Source organism: Poromitra crassiceps (assembly GCF_964638095.1).
Source record: "Poromitra crassiceps genome assembly, chromosome: 26".
Lineage (NCBI taxonomy): Eukaryota > Metazoa > Chordata > Actinopteri > Beryciformes > Melamphaidae > Poromitra > Poromitra crassiceps.
The window spans coordinates 1940044-1956797 of NC_139640.1; the positions used below are offsets into that span (position 1 = coordinate 1940044).

The 16754-nt window shown below is 42.9% G+C and overlaps 1 protein-coding gene across 1 annotated transcript in view; it reads left to right on the forward strand.

The window, feature by feature from the left end:
• LOC310798639 (kin of IRRE-like protein 3) overlaps window positions 1–16754 on the forward strand; it is a gene marked incomplete at both ends in the record, with an annotated part of 137016 nt that overhangs the window by 106611 nt on the left and 13651 nt on the right. Inside the window, 5 exons of the mRNA XM_083661180.1 lie at window positions 7975–8123; window positions 8712–8839; window positions 11296–11422; window positions 13753–13853; window positions 16243–16441. Of these exons, the coding sequence (XP_083517306.1) occupies window positions 7975–8123; window positions 8712–8839; window positions 11296–11422; window positions 13753–13853; window positions 16243–16441 (704 nt within the window). The remainder of the gene's footprint in view (window positions 1–7974; window positions 8124–8711; window positions 8840–11295; window positions 11423–13752; window positions 13854–16242; window positions 16442–16754) is intronic.

The following is a 16754-nucleotide window of genomic DNA, read 5'->3' on the forward strand; positions in this document are numbered from 1 at the left end:
TTATGCCAACACAAGGGCACACAATCGCTCTGTCTGTTTCTGGACAAAAACCTGTTTGACTGCTTTGGCACTGGAACCTCCTGGGAGGTGTGTGCGTGTGCGTGTGTGTGCGTGTGTGTGTGTGTGTGTGTGTGTGTGCGCCTCTGCTCTCCCGAGAGCGGGCTGAATCTCAAGGGCACTATTGCCCTCAAAAGTACTGCCACAGTGGTCGCGGACCTCGCGCGGTAATGGTTGGATTTTTGTTTGTTTTGCGCCAGTATTAGTCCAACAAGATGTCATTGTAAGCTGAGAATCCACTATTCCAAAGGTATTATTTAGTCTTATCACTCTATAGAGACGCAAAGTGGAATGTCACCCTCTGCTTCAGCACTGTTTTACATTTTGTAATGCTTATAAAAAATAGTTTTACTTGTTCAAATCAAACGGTACAGATATTATTTAGAAACAGGAGAGATCGCATAACATTTCACTCGGAGCAAAACGTAAAAAAAAATGCAGGTTTAAAGAAAATATTTGTTCAATGTTTTTTTCTGTTTTGGTCCGAGTTAAATGTTCTATGGTGTCTCCCGATTCTAAATAGGCCTATAGCTGAACCGTTTGGTTTGACCAAGTAAAACTATTTTTATACATGTACGCATAAACGAATCACAATGTCCCTTTCATGTTCCATTCCACGGAGCGAACCAATCCGGTCAGAAAAACCCGACCAAAGCGCTCTGAGCTCCGCCCCTCCCTCTTTCATCCCCGTCTGTCTCCATATATATTATTCCATATTATTATGCTTCTCAAACCAATCTCACTGCAGTTTAAATACAGCGAGCATGTAAATACGCTACACTATAGCAAGATCAAAGTGAAAAGAATGTTCTAAACGCGTCGGCTAGAAAAATATAGCCTATCCCTGGATGTCATGATGACATTAGATTGGTGAAAGTTTGGGCAGAATGATATCGTTTTCTCTCGCTACCTTTTCTTCTCCCCCCACAGGTAGGATGATGCAACAGCCTCTGAATGACAGGGGCTCAAAACTACGGTATTTCAATCATGAGAGACAGGCCGGTAAGGTTTAACAAGATACTTTATTTAGCAAGTGGCGTGCATGGCAAGTACTTTGGCGTATGACTCCATTGTAAGATGGCGCTCCTCTTTAGGCGAGCCGTTCTTCCTCGTCGCCTCCCGATTCTGGGGGGGGGGCTTCCTCTTCAGGTCTCCGTCCGCGGCGAGCGGCCTCTCCCTCCGGCTCGCTCGCACGCGTCCTTGGGCGCCCACGAGTGCGCGGCCCCTCCTCTTCTGTTCTTCTCCCACGGGCCATCGCAGTGACGCGCCCCCTGCTACGGGAGCGCGCGCCGGGCCTCCTCAGCGTGGCTTCGTTGGGCTCACCGGCCTGTGGCACGGCCGCTTCGCTGGTGTCGGCAGACGTCTCGGAAGGCAGATACGTGCGGTCACCGGTCCGGAACAGAGTATCATCGTTGAGGCTCTCGTCACTGTCCATGAACTGCTCTTGCGCGGAATCTGACATGCCGGGAGTGGAGCGGGGAGCGCCGAATGATCCACGATCTAGGATGCTATCTTCCCGAGGCAGGCGCAAAGCGCGTTTTTTTGTTGTTGCGTTTAACGCCAGTTTAGCGCCTAAGGCCAGTGGGAAGATAGGGCAGATTTACTACACTCACTGCTGTGGCAGCAAAAGTGCATCTGTACATCCCTTTTATCCACCAATATTGTCCTTTCACAGCTATATCTTGATCAGCATAATCTCTATTTCAGTTAATGAGATTGACATCAAAAGAACAATTTCATGAAAATACCCAGATATACTCTATGTCATTTATTTCCAGTGTTAGGGTTTATGCCTAAAATGACGATTCAGCTCATAGGCAGCAATACATTTCAGAGATGAAAGTGCTCTTTGTGTTGCTTTGTGATACACTGATTTGTATGCATCAGTACTGTAACATCGTAGCTAAAGTTCACCAAATTTGATTTGGTTGAAACCGCATTAAAACACACATACAGTAAAGAGCATCAACAGCCAACATACAGTAAGAAGATTATTTAATTGGCATAGTAAGTAAGCATGTTACAAACAAGGAATTTATGTGTGTGTGTGTACACACAGTCACACACTCATATACAGTGTTGGGCAAGTTACTTGCAAAATGTAATATGTATACTACATATTACTAGTTACTTTCATTTGAAAGTAATAAGTTACTTTACAATATTACTTTCTGTGTAGAGTAACTCGTTACTTATTACACTACTTTTGCATTACTTTTACCAAAACAACAGCAGCAGCAGAATGACATCGCCGCCTCAGAACCATCCCGAAAAATGATTTCAACCGCCTTGAAGTCAATGTAAACAATCCAAAATTCTAAATGTTATTCTTTTCCTTTGTTATTGTCATCTATAGTGGTTATTTGCATAAAAACACACAGTTTGATTAGGAAATGATTGTATCTTTTTTAAATATGTGCTTTGATTTAATAAAATGTAACTCAATTTGTAACTTGAGTTACTTGACAAAGTAACTGGTATAATATTACTGAAATGCTATATGTAATAAGTTATATTACTGAGTTACTGCTAAAAGTAATATATTACATGTAATATGTTACTTTTGTAATGAGTTACCCCCAACACTGCTCATATATACACATAAATTCCTCGCCACATACACTATTAGCTTTGAATAATTCAGAGGTGACGACAATGAGGACGAGTATGAGTCCAAAATGTTGTATCCGGCTTAACGAGCAAACAAAACCTCATTTGAATTGAGAATGGGCGATGTTGACAGCAGCGATCCTTTTGCATTTGTCTTCGCCTCCTGTGTGAGTTTTGTTGTTGCGACGCTGTTCTAGTGGAGACAGCTAAACCATCCCTGGATTAATGAGATTCCAGAGACTTGAGCTCCACTCAGTGACAGTGTGTCTTTGGCCACAGCGCTGGCAGATTAATTATTTTTCGGCTAGCACGGAATCTGTGGGTTTCTCCACGCAGGAACGGCCCGTGAAAATATACATCAATCTCTGCCTTTTGGGGCAGCATCATCGTGATGGCTTTGATCTACTGTATGATTTAGATAGATGGGGATTTGAAAAGGGTGGGCCGATATTGTTTTAGATTCCAGTTGTGTTTTAAGTAGGATAGTCAGTCATTCAGTCCTCTTCATTCATAGTCATTTTTGCCAAGCTATCACTCCCCTAAAATGATTTTAGTTTTTCCTAACACTCCACACAACTCATCATAGTACTTTGTGAATATGGTTTTAATAAGGTGTGTCCTAAAAGATATAGCGAAAGAGCAGCAAAGAACAACAGCAAACAGCATTGGCTGCGTTTCCCAACAGAGAAGCTTCTTAAGGAGTTAAGAAGCTTCTTAACTCCTTAAGAAGAACACTACTTTGGAGCCTTCTTAACTCCTTAAGAAGGAGTTAAGAAGGCTCCAAAGAAGTGTTTCCCAAACGCCTTCTTAACAGCCTTCTTAGAGGCTGTTAAGAAGGGTGTAAGAAGGCTCTTAAGAAGGGTTCTGTGAAAGGTGCTATATAAATCCACAACATTCTTATTATAAAAGGAATCCATTCTGATTAGAGGAATATAGCCTACGGTAAAACATTTAAAACACAAGTAACCATATTACATAGAGGAGAGATTTTCAAGTGTTCCCCAATTTTAAACACTAAAGGGTGCATGAAAGAAAGGAAAAAGGGAAAAACACAACAGTGGACACTATATTATTATGTCCTTTTGCCTGACACGGCTGAATCTGCAAGTGTTTCGTCATTAAGAAGGTGTTAAGAATGCCCCAGACCCTTCTTACAAAACCTTAACGAAAGATCATCTTAGGCTAAGAAGCAATCGGGAAACACGTTGGCTTCGTTGGCTTCTTACGGGAGCCTTAAGAAGGGTCAAAGAAGCTTCTTAGCTTCTTAAGAAGCTTTTGGCAAACGCATGCCTTCTTAACGAAAGATCATCTTAGGCTAAGAAGCAATCGGGAGCTTCTTTGACCCTTCTTAAGGCTCCCGTAAGAAGCTTCTTAGCGCTAAGAAGCTTTTGGGAAACGCAGCCATTATTAGCAAGGCTTATGGTTAATTCAGTGTATATATGCACAAGTATTGTGGTACACCATTGTGATGAATCCCTGTGCATCTTGATCGCCGCCCTATAGACCTTATTCGACTGATGGAACTCACGTACGGACACGCCCACCACCGCCATATTGTTGACATTCCGCAGCGTGCTGTTTAAAAGTGACTGACAGCTGTCATAGCTTAGGACGCTAGCCAACGTTACTTACTAGCCTATTTAATGCAGTTTTTACTGCATCAGGAGTTATTTCACAACAGCGATAGTGTGCTGTGAATACACGCCTGTAGTAATAGCAGCAATAGGCTAGTTGCACAAGCGATTAGACGAACTTCCGGTTTTCTTGCCAACCCGGCGAGCCAGTTTCCGCTTTATCGGCTTCCTCTCCTTACCGGCCCGGTCGTTGTGCTAGTCGCTGTGTTTATCAAACTTATCTCTAACTATCTGGTTTTTCGACACTATTTCTGGAACTGATTACTGAATTTGGATTACGGACTTGGCTGAATGGATATTTGATTTGACCGCTGCCTGGACACGGACACGAATTTAATGATTGCGGACTTGTATGACGTTTAACTCCTAGTGAGTGGTCTGCAATACTTGTTGTACAGTATGCACCAAATTGTTTTTATGCTGTTGTTGTATTGAGGAGTGACACATAAATAAACTTTTATACTCTACTCTACTCTACTCCTATCTATGGGTGCTGTGTAAATAGCCTATTTGACAGTGGTTTTCATAGAATCAGAAAGGAAAAGCTACAGTAGAGATGTCAAACGAATAGTCAGGTGGCTGAGAGATGCTCCTACATTTAGCCTTTCAACTTTCACATCAAACATTTAAGAGGAACACCTCTTGAGTCAAGCCTCTTGAGTTTCATTTTCTAATAGATAATAACTATGCTAAGATGAATTATAGTTCAAGTGAAGTTAACTCATTTCAAACAGGTCACATACTGTATATGACCTATGACCCCGGTTATGTGAAACATTGGGTGGTCATTACTTAGGCTGATGCATTATTTTCAGGCATAAACTTTATAATACTCTATTATATAACACTCACAGGCATACAGCAGACCAACTTTCAGTGGTATTTATATACCGCTAATGTCACAGACTTTAAAAATACAAAAAAGAAAAACACACAGTAGTGTACAATAAATCACATCAGATAAAATAAAAAGAAAGAAAAAGTAACAGCATACTCCTACTCCTTGTATGCCAGCCATACAGCTTCAAATATGCCTCTATTTTTGAGCCTATATGCTGCAAATTCTAATCTTAAACAAAGTCTTAATTACAGAATGCCTATTGTGCGCCACAGCTACAGTATGCTTTTATAGTGTAGCTTACATTCTTTTAGTTTTTGCAGTAACACATTTGAAACTTAATGGGTTTTCAAAGAGACTATTTTTCCTTTTCATTACAGTATGTACACCTATACACTTTGAGTTTTGAGTTGTAAATCCTATCGAAGTCATGTGTGTGTGAGCAGAAATTCGACCACAGCTATGCCGTTTTACGTGCGATCACGCTGAATTTTTCAAGAAGTTGTAAAGAGCACCCCTGCAGGGGACCTAACAGAGCCAGATTTTTGAATGAGGTAATTAGGGCGGACTAAAAGTGCAAAAATGGCTTATTAGTGGCCAAAATGAGTGAACACAGGTTCAGCACCATGGAGGGGGCTCCATTTGTTAGCTAACTGATGGAAGACACCTGAGTGGAGGAGCACAGGTGAGCTGAGTTGGAATCAGCCAGGGAGGTGGAGTATGAAAACCCTGCATGCCAACTCTGTGAGGGAGGCCTGACTAAAATGGCCATTCACACAGGGACAGGTATTGTGCTAGTCATAAAACCAATGTGGATAAAGTCATTAATAGGTCACTAAAGTTCACAAATCAGATTTGGCCTCCTAGTCTGAACATGGCCTTATACCAGCAGACTTAAGGTCCTTACACATCAAGAGCGATGCGAATATACAGCACGAAATTGCGATGCGAGTTTTGACCCACCTGTCAATCACAGCCACAGATGTCTACAGGTTGGAAGCGAATTTCTGAAAAATAAACACCGCAATAATGCTGGGCGAAACTTCGCCGTTGGTATGCACGGTTGCATTGACTGATATAGGTTCGGAAAAGATTATTGACGTGCGAATTAATCGCACGAAAAAAACGTACTCGGTGTGTAAGGACCTTAAAGCATGCTGCCCCATGTTTTGCTTAACCTCCTAGACTCCAACTGTCTGGGAGCCAAGACTATGCTTAGCCCATCAGATGTGGGGCGCTTACTGAAACTATAGTTATTTACAGTGCCAATGAGCTCCAGAAACGGGTCCTTACGCTGGCTGACATCACCAGGCAGCCAGGGGGCAATGAAGGAGAAAGAGGGGAGAGTGCTGTGGTCTCTTCAGGACATGAAATGTGAAATGAAATGTTACAGTCACAGCGCATTCCCACTCCACGTCTATTTAGAAACCATGGCAGCAAAGCATGTGTATATATATATATATACTGTATATACAATGGCCTAATATGCCACAGGCCTTCATTATCATGTTCAGAGACAGTTAATAACACCGGTGATGATGAGACATATCTGGCCTTAAAGCAACTGATGTTGGAAATGATGTGACTGACTCTCATCCATCAAGACGTCTGTTTTACACACAGCACCACACAGGAAACATGGCCGTCAAGAGGAAGTGCGTTCTTGACAGCGTGCTATAAATCAATAAGGAGGAGACTGATAAAGGCTTTTGCACATTAACCTGTCAGTGTCGCCAGGTGGAACAGCAGCCAACTGACGATTATCAGATCTGTCTGGAAGGCAGTTATGTCCTTTCAGAGCTGAGGCGTCCGACGCCACTCACATCATAATGAGATCAACGTTACGCAGGAGCTGTGACGCTCGTCGGCCCTTTGAGGAAGTCACAAACAACCGTGGTCAGGTCAATACTGTTTATTTTTTTTATTTTTTCCCCCCTATTTTTTTATTCCATTTTTATCCCCCATTAGTGCTAATTTACTTTTATTTATCCTGGTTGCTACTCCACCCTCTGCCGATCTGGGGAGAGCCGAGACTGGCTCCATGCTTCCTCCAAGACATGGGCAGTTAGCCAGCCGCTTCTTTTCACCTGACAGAGGAAGCTTCACCGGTAGGGCATAGCATGTGGGAGGTTCACGCTATTCCAACCAGTCCTTAACGACCAGAGGAGGCACCACATCAGTGACCAGTCCTGGAGCTGGTGGATTCAGAGTCTTGCTCAGGGTGAATGCTTGCCGATAATGCGGATTTGAACCCCTTATCCCGCTCAAGGACTTTCTCCCTACACAATACATACTACACAATACATACTCTGTTGCCTATAAATGCGTAAGGCCCAATGACAGACTGCTGTACTGTAGATAAGATTCTTTCTTGAAATTGTGTAGTAGGGCAACGTTTAAAGATGTAGTCAGCTGCACTTATTTCCTAACTAGATTTCCTAATAAATGTTTTGCAATCTTGAGAGAAAACCCTTTGTATAAAAGTTGCATTTGCATTTTTATTTATTGTCAGCTCAAGTTTGTACATGTAGGCTACAGTATTTAATAAACTAATGATTTGGGTCTGAAACATTAAGTTTGCATTTGTTTGAACTGAATTAAACATTCTGGTTCTTCTCTGTATCAATATTTTGAAGTGAAATTTAATCACATTGTCAAATTGTGAAACGATCCACAGAACCCCAGAATCTGTAAGAAACATGTTTCCCATTGCATGTTGAGAACACAGCTTGCCCTCAATTAAACATGACTTTGGCTGATTGTCAAACAATACAAGGCTGTTGGTTCATTTGTCTAACCTATATGCTTTTGTTTTGTGATGGGACCCATGTTCAGGTGGGCCAAGGGGGGCAACGTGCTCCCAGAGGTGATGGGTGACACCTACGAGGCGATCGTGGATCACTCCTTCTTCACTGAGCCCGTGTCCTGTGAGGTCACCAACGCCCTGGGCCACACCAACATCAGCAGGAACGTGGACGTCTACTGTGAGCGTTTCCTTTTTTTCATATATATATATTTTATTTACAGTTTTATGTTAATACATAGACAGTGTGAGACAAAGAGGGAAAGATAAAAGAAGGAAAAAAATAATAAAAATCATGGAAATTAGACAATGACAACAACAAAACAAGACAAATCAAGACAAAACAGGAGACTTCACGTTCAAGTGAGGGTGGGGTAAATTCCCCCGTTCTATCCATTCAGCAAAGTTAGAATTGAGCTGATAGCCCAGCCCAGGCAGACACGATCAGGGATTTAACCACCACAGTAAACGCACATCTGAGCAGACGTCTTGTGTTCTGCTCTAGAACCCCCAAACCTGTAGTTTAGAGCCGCAGCACCGTCTTTTGATGAGTCAGCCCATGAGATATATGGGCGGTTTTACCCCACTCGCGCGCCAGCCGTTTAACATTTTGTGGGCGTTCCCACACATGCGGACTGTCTCTATTAACCCATGGCACAAAAAAGAACGCAGATTTCATCCGGATTTCATACTGATCATTTATACATGAAGATGCATTTCTGCCACAGCATTTCAACATCTCCTGTCTCCTGTTGTTGTTGTCTTGCAGTCGGGCCCAGGATGGCAGCAGAGCCCCAGTCCCTGCAGGTGGACCTGGGGTCTGACGCGGTCTTTAACTGTGCCTGGATGGGAAACCCCTCTCTCACCATCGTGTGGATGAAGCGTGGCTCAGGAGTGGTATGCATTAGAAACCCCTCTCTCACCATCGTGTGGATGAAGCGTGGCTCAGGAGTGGTATGCATTAGAAACCCCTCTCTCACCATCGTGGGGATGAAGCGTGGCTCAGGAGTGGTATGCATTAGAAACCCCTCTCTCACCATCGTGTGGATGAAGCGTGGCTCAGGAGTGGTATGCATTAGAAACCCCTCTCTCACCATCGTGGGGATGAAGCGTGGCTCAGGAGTAGGGCTGGGCTAAAAAAAATCGATTCTCCGATTTTAAATCGATTTTTATTTGAATCCTTCGATATCGATTCATATGTCCAAAGATCGTTATTTTTTTTATTTTTTTATTTTTTTAATAAACATAGGCTATAATATTATAGGCTGTGTGTGGTAGTTGAAACATAGTTTCAAGTTGACGTTTATTTATGTTTGTAGTTGAAACAAAAACATAAATACTGTAGGCTACATGAATGGAAATGTTTGCTCATTAATATCTACTTTTAGAAATGATATAGGCTGAAATCAAATCACTGTGCATAATTGTGAAAGTGTCTTTATTGACAGATGAAAAGGCTGTTATTTACCCTTTGTCACCACCTGGTGAGTAAATATATGTGTAACTAAAACCATTAAAATTGACAACCGGTCCACAACTTTTTTCCCATGTATCTACCGGTCCTTGGCGCAAAAAAGGTTGGGAACCCCTGTGTTACATAACTGGACAGTCATGTAATTCAGGTTACAGCTCAAAAACATGTTTTAGTATCGATATTGAAATTAATCGAATCGGAATCGAATCGAATCGGGATTAATCAATTCGGAACCTTGTGAATCGGAATCGAATCGATTCTTGAAATTTGAACCAATACCCAGCGCTGCTCAGGAGTGGTATGCATTAGAAACCCCTCTCTCTCTCACCATGGTGTGGATGAAGCATGGCTCAGGAGTGGTATGCATTACTTACCCACACATGACCTCCACGTTGCACTCAGACGCAATATTCCATCACGGGCGTTCTCTCTCTCGTGCATCAATACAGTCCACTTCAGCAAATTGAGCTTCACTCGTTCAACGTTATCCCCCGCACCACCGCCTCGGCAAAAAGGGGCAAATTATAAAATACAGTAGCAGATGCTGTGAATGATATTTCCCCCAGGTATTGCATTACTTTTCAGGATTCAATTCTATTCAATTCACTCTACTGTAGGTGTGCTCAGGATAAAAAAACAAGACAGGACATCAGATATAAGCAGCTTACAGTATACCCCCATTCAAAACACATTTCCAGCAAAAAATACACAAATCAGCCAGTCAAGGCCAGTTACTAGACCTAATAGAAAAGTGCAAATAATGTAGAATCAACAAAATATAATAAAACTAGCCATCTATGCGCGCTCGGTTCCTAGGCTCACCCGCTGCACCTCGCTAGCTCGGCTGCTGCAAGGACAATGTAGATTTTTTTTTTTTTTAAATAGCAGCTCCAATAGTCACGCAGCTCAGCAGACAAACCCAGCTATCCTTGGACTATCAAAATATGCCACGATAGATTCACAACTCGTTCTTGGAAAATAATTAATTCTGTTTGTCGTTTTTCAATTTTGGGCCCGTCTCCAATGATGTTTTATTTCAAGGTAGGCTACACATAGCGTGCACGGCTCTCCCTGAAGGCTAAATACACACACGCACACACACACACACACACACACACACACACACACACACACTCACACACACACACACACTCACACACACACACACACACACACACACACACACACACACACAAATAAAGCTTGCATATGAAAAGGTTCTAATAAAGCGCTCAGAATAGTGCACAGTAGGGGTGTCACGCACGATACACTCAGTTCACACGATATTGGGTTCACACGATATTGGGTTCACGATAACGATACGATATTTTAACAATACTTTTTTTGCGATCGATTTGTAAGTTGAGGGGGCATCCTCCACGCTAATTTGAGTAATTTCACCATTTTCATCCTCCGTGTCTGTAACGTCCCTCGTCTGTTAAAACAAAGCAATGAAAAGGAGAGCGAGCATGCAATCAGATGCAGATCAGTGCCACCATGTTCAGCTTCTTTTAACGATACATATTGTCATGTTTTGATATCGCGATATATTGTGGGACGATATATTGTGACTAGTGCACAGTGCAGCACAGTGACTTGGAATGACTTGAAACATACCAATAATAATAAAAACTGTAAGAAGACACAACCGAACGAAAATTGCCAAAACTCTTGAGCTTGTCCCTTCTTGTACAGTACAGTACAAAATCCACCACCGCGTGCTCCGCCCCCGCATGCTCCGCCCCCGCATGCTCCACATGCCGCCTAAGTGCCGCTATCCTTTTGGGGACAGTGTAATTGGTGTTGGGCTCAATGGGGGAATTCAAGCCCAGCATCTCCTCTGACCTCTGACCTTTGAATCCATTTCCTGGACATGCAGGTGCTCAGCAACAAGAACACGCTGACACTGAAGGCGGTGAAGCAGGAGGATGCTGGGAAGTATGTGTGCCGGGCCGTCGTCCCAAGAGTCGGCGCCGGGGAGAAGGAGGTGTCGCTCACCGTGAACGGTAAGCAGTAAGCTCAGTCCCACACCACACTGGATCCAGACTATATTAAGCCTTTAGGAATAACACATGCTCGCTCTGTTATATGCCCTGGAACAGATGACTTTGGGATGAGGGAAACAAATTTGGCCTTTCAAAGAGTCAGAATCGTGGGTATTTTGGCATAAAAATGATTTTGAGCCTTCCAGTCATCACTTGAGGGGGAAAAAAGTGGTTTATGCACGCTTTGGGATTAAAAGAATTACCGGAATGGTGATGTGTGAAATGAATGCTGGTACAAATCCAGGTTTTATTGTTCCTTTGAGAAGCTGTTTTGAGAAACCGAACAGGACAAATGTTTTGACAAAGGTAATAAAGCATCGTTCCATTGATTTCTAATGGTCAAATCCCTTATGTCAGCCCTGATTGCAACCTTTTTGAATTAATCAGTACATAGCAAACACTTGCACAGCTGTTTAGTACAAAGACTCTGCAAAGTCAATAGCCAGCATTTTGACAAGCTCCTCAGTAGCAGCTCACTTTCTGCAGGCAGGGAGGGCACCATACATTCACTGCACAATATTGAGGTTAGGGCTGTGAATCTTCGCTGGCCTCACGATTCGGTTCGATTAGGATTCAGAGGGCTACGATTTGATTCGATTACGATTATCGATGCATCTTCAATCGATGCATCACTTTTTTACATGATTTATTTTTTCTCACTTTCTTTTTTCTCACTGTGTGGCTACTTTTAAAATAAAAGTGCATTTGGAATTGCATTGTATTATGATCCATAATTAAAATAAACAACTGCATGTACTTCCATTATATTTGATTTGATTATTGAATCGATGCAGAATTGTGCACGTCCGCATCGCGATGCATCTTATAATCGATTATTTTTGACACCCCTAATTGAGGTGGGCAAGTATCTGTAGCATCGACGGTGTTTCTCAAACTAAACATTATAAGTATTTTTCAAAAGGTGGATTGCAGTGGAATTAAAATGTGTCAAAGGATTCTGCAGGAATTTGTTTCAAATGCTACGCTACGTTTCCTCGTCGAAAGGCTTCTCACGTCCCAGCGAAGCGCTTTAGGTGGAATACGAACTGGAGGCTCGCAGGTTTTAGCTCAGTTGAGCCTAAAATCCATTTGGGAGTTCTGAAAATGGGTCCAAAAAATCAAAAAGCAAGTGAGGGTGGCGTCATCTGGTGCGACCGAGCCCAGGCCAACAGCGACTTTGTGCTGGAACAAAAAAGTCTAAAGAGGGTCATTCTCTTTGGAGAGGCAGCGGTAGCACAGGAGACAATTGCATACAATGCAGTGTACAACTCCACCTCTCCTACTCTGCGTCTCCCGCTGTTTCTTTCTATCTGTGTTGTTTGTGTAAAACGGTGACAGACACAGGCCCCGCGGGGTCTTCTCTGAGGATAAAAAAACAACAACACAAAACACGGAGGAGCGCAGTTTGAAAGGAGAGAAAAGGAAATATTTGATTTCTCACGGACAGCGCTTCTTCAGATTGCGAGAGCCTCCGGAGTGCCGGGGCTGTCACCGCTCGTCGCGGACGGCGCAGGAGCCAAATGTCAGGCCATCGCAAGAGTGTCTCAATCTCATCGGGCGGTGGGAGGAAACGAGCAGGGAAACAATGTCGATTCTCAAACGCCTTATCTGTCCCCCGGACCCACTACTACTCTTCCTCCTGTCGGCGTTTGAGGCTTTTGTCCCTTATTGAATAGATAGTTGATGGTCTGCTGCGCCACATTGAAAAATGCCAAAATCAAAGTTGAGATGACAAAGAAAATACGTGTTTCCATCCTTTCAAAGCATTTTCCAAAGCTGTTTGAATATGACATTTGACCATGCCATAGTATTTGTGAAAATCTGGTTCTGGGTGTGTGGGTTTTCTCTATATGCTTGCTGGGAAAAAGGTGAATTCCGATCATCACAAGGCAAAAGAACCACTAATAAAAACCCAAATCCAATTTATTTTCAGTAAATATAAGCATTAATTTATGCCCCCCACTCCCCATTCAACCACCCTATATAGTACCTTCATATAACTTACAATGCATCACTTTGATACCGCTTAGTAAGATACTATAAATAAAGTATACTATAAATTTAGATGACAAAGATGTATGCCGGCCTATAAAAGGTGTGTGAACTTTGTGAAAACCAATTAAAATCAGCAAATGAATAATGTCAGACTGTTTCTCTACTGTAAATATGATGTGAAACATGCCTCTGCCCTTGGCGCTGCCCCCTCCTGGAGCAGTTTCATGCATGTTGCTGTGATGATCTCCAGGAAGATGTATGGCCCAAGCTTCTACCTCGGCTATGTGCCTCCACAGGTCCTCCCACTATCTCCAGCACCCAGACCCAGCAGGCGCTCTACGGGGAGAAGGGTCAGATCAAGTGCTTCATCCGCAGCACGCCGCCCCCCGACCGCATCGTGAGTCCCTTGCACCTCTCCTCCGCTGCCTCGGACTCATTCATTTCAGCATGCAAAGAGATAGTCCAACAATGTCACTGTTCTATAGGAAGGAGAGGACATGATTGTCACCGAGCAACAGAGCCCGTCCTTTAACTCACGTCTGAAATGTAATGTAAAAAAACCTGCTCCTGCAATATTCAGATAATATAATAATAGCTTCAGACTAGGGATGTCCGATATTATCGGCCTACCGATATTATCGGCCGATATTAGCATAACAAATTCATATCGGAAAATATCGGTATCGGTTTTCATGCCGATAATAACACTTACAACTTTAACACAACATGCATATTATATATTAAACTCTTCAGCTACTTCTGCTCTCACTAAAAATGTAAAAAATAATATACAGTATAAGTGATGTGATGTATAGTTTCACAACAGGAGATATGTAATGTAACTTGTTACCTGAAATTTTGGTGAAAAAAAAGCCCGCTTATATCGGTATCGGTTGATATCGGTATCGGAATATTAAGAGTTGGACATTATCGGATATCGGATATCGGTAAAAAAGCCAATATTGAACATCCCTACTTCAGACTGATCATTCTAATGAAACATGCATAACAAGAGCCCCCATTTTGGAAACAAACACCATGTACTGTATTGTGATAATGTAAATATCAGTCTAATAATGATGTTATTACAATACACAACCGTTATATCAGGCATGTCTAAAGTCCGGGGGCCAAGTGTGGCCCGTGGACTGATTTTAATGGCCCAAGGCGTGTCTCTCAAAATAAACTGTACTAATGTGGCCCTCCACAGTGTCGGTTAATCAAGCAAGTTCGCTTTGCGTTTTTCCCCTTCACCTAACGATGACAGCACTATCATATACAGTAGGTTGTAGACAAGCACCAAGTAGTAACAATGCAGGTGGAACTATAGTTTTCAGATGCTAAACAAAATCAATTGTAATGTCTGTGATTTCTTTTAACCAATATGATGCGAGTAGCCGCTTACAGTTCTTTACCGTAGTGAGCAGCAAACGAGCTGAAGAGTGGGACTAATGGAGACAGTCCGCATGTCTGGGAACGCCCACAAAATGTTAAACGGCTGGCGCGCGATTGGGGTAAAACCGCCGATATATCTCATGGGCTGACTCACCAAAAGACGGTGCTGCGGCTCTAAACTACAGGTTTGGGGGTTCTAGAGCAAGAACACAAGACGTCTGCTCAGATGTGCGTTTACTGCGGTGGTTAAATCCCCGATCGTGTCTGCCTGGGCTCGGCTATCAGCTAAATTCTAACTTTGCTGAATGGATAGAACGGGGGTTTTTACCCCACCCTGACCCCGCCCCCAGCCAGGCTGAGCCAGCTAAACCAGCGTCTATGACGAGACGTGGCCTCAACCTATACTGTACTATATATGTGGCCCTCACCAGGCTCTGTCCAACAACTAGAACACCATTTAAAGCATAGAAACATGAGCCATTGATAATTACCATTGTCAGTCAATGCGGAGTCTCGTCAATAGCTATTAAAATTTGGTAACATTAACCAATAGGTTGAGGACATTTAAGTTCACATATGGATGATAATACATAGAACATTTGAATATGGCTACACAGGAGCAAAAAAAAAAAGTGCCTCTTGAGAAGAAAATTGAATTGAATTTGCACTCTGCTAGATGACACTTTATTTGCAGTGGTGCTTATGAGGCATTATTAGCACATTAAAAACACTTATACTGTATACTATAATAAACATAGAAAAAAGGAGTTGATTATTGAAGGTGCAACTGTAGCGAGTGACATGAATTGAAACTAAATGTACATTTCTGATAGAGCTGGGTATTGGCAAGGATCTCACGATACGATACGTATCACGATACTTGGGTCACGATACGATTGTATCACGATATATTGCGATGCGATACATATTGCGATATATTGCGATATTCTACAGGATTTACTCAAAATTAAATAATAGAGCTAAAGATACAACACACTGTGTACCACCCAGGTAGTGTAATAATATGTACATCACTTTATACTGATAAGTTAGTGGACAAATTTAGTCAAAACTACTGAGTGTTGAGTGTGTTACTGAACGCATCGATATGGGAAATATCGATACAGTATCGATTAGGGGTGGGAATCACCAGATGCAGAGGCCTGGCATGGCATGGCCTGCAAAAAAAAAAAAAAATAATAATATCGCGATACTTTGCGTCCAAGTATCGATACAGTATCGGGAAATAAAATATCGCGATATATTGCGGTATCGATTATATTGCCCAGCCCTAATTTCTGATGTTTTTATGTGAATTAAGAAAAGGGATGAGTGGATTGGAGTCTACTTGCGATGCTTGACCACACCATGCTTCCCTGCCCCTCCCTCAGGCCTGGTCATGGAAGGAGACGGTGCTGGAGTCCGGGACGTCCGGCCGCTACACGGTGGAGACGGTCAGCACGGAGGAGGGGGTGATCTCCACGTTGACCATGAGCAACATCGTCCCCGCAGACTTCCAGACCATCTACAACTGCACGGCCTGGAACAGCTTCGGCTCCGACACGGAGATCATACGCCTCAAAGAGCAAGGTGAGCTGCACCCCGCCAAGAGAGGACACACCCTCTGTTTGTGTTGGACCCGTCATAGGGCTTCTAGGAAGGTAGCGACTGTGTGTGTGTGTGTGTGTGTGTGTGTGTGTGTGTGTGTGTGTGTGTGCGTGTGCGTGTGCGTGTGCGTGTGCGTGTGCGTGTGCGTGTGCGTGTGCGTGTGTGTGTGTGTGTGTATCTATCTGTAGCCATGAGAAATGCAATCATATATCAGGCCCGTCTTGAAATTTTCGAGGGGTGAGAACCAGAAGGGTATACAGTAAGTGACATTTGACCAACTTCACAGGAGAGCTAA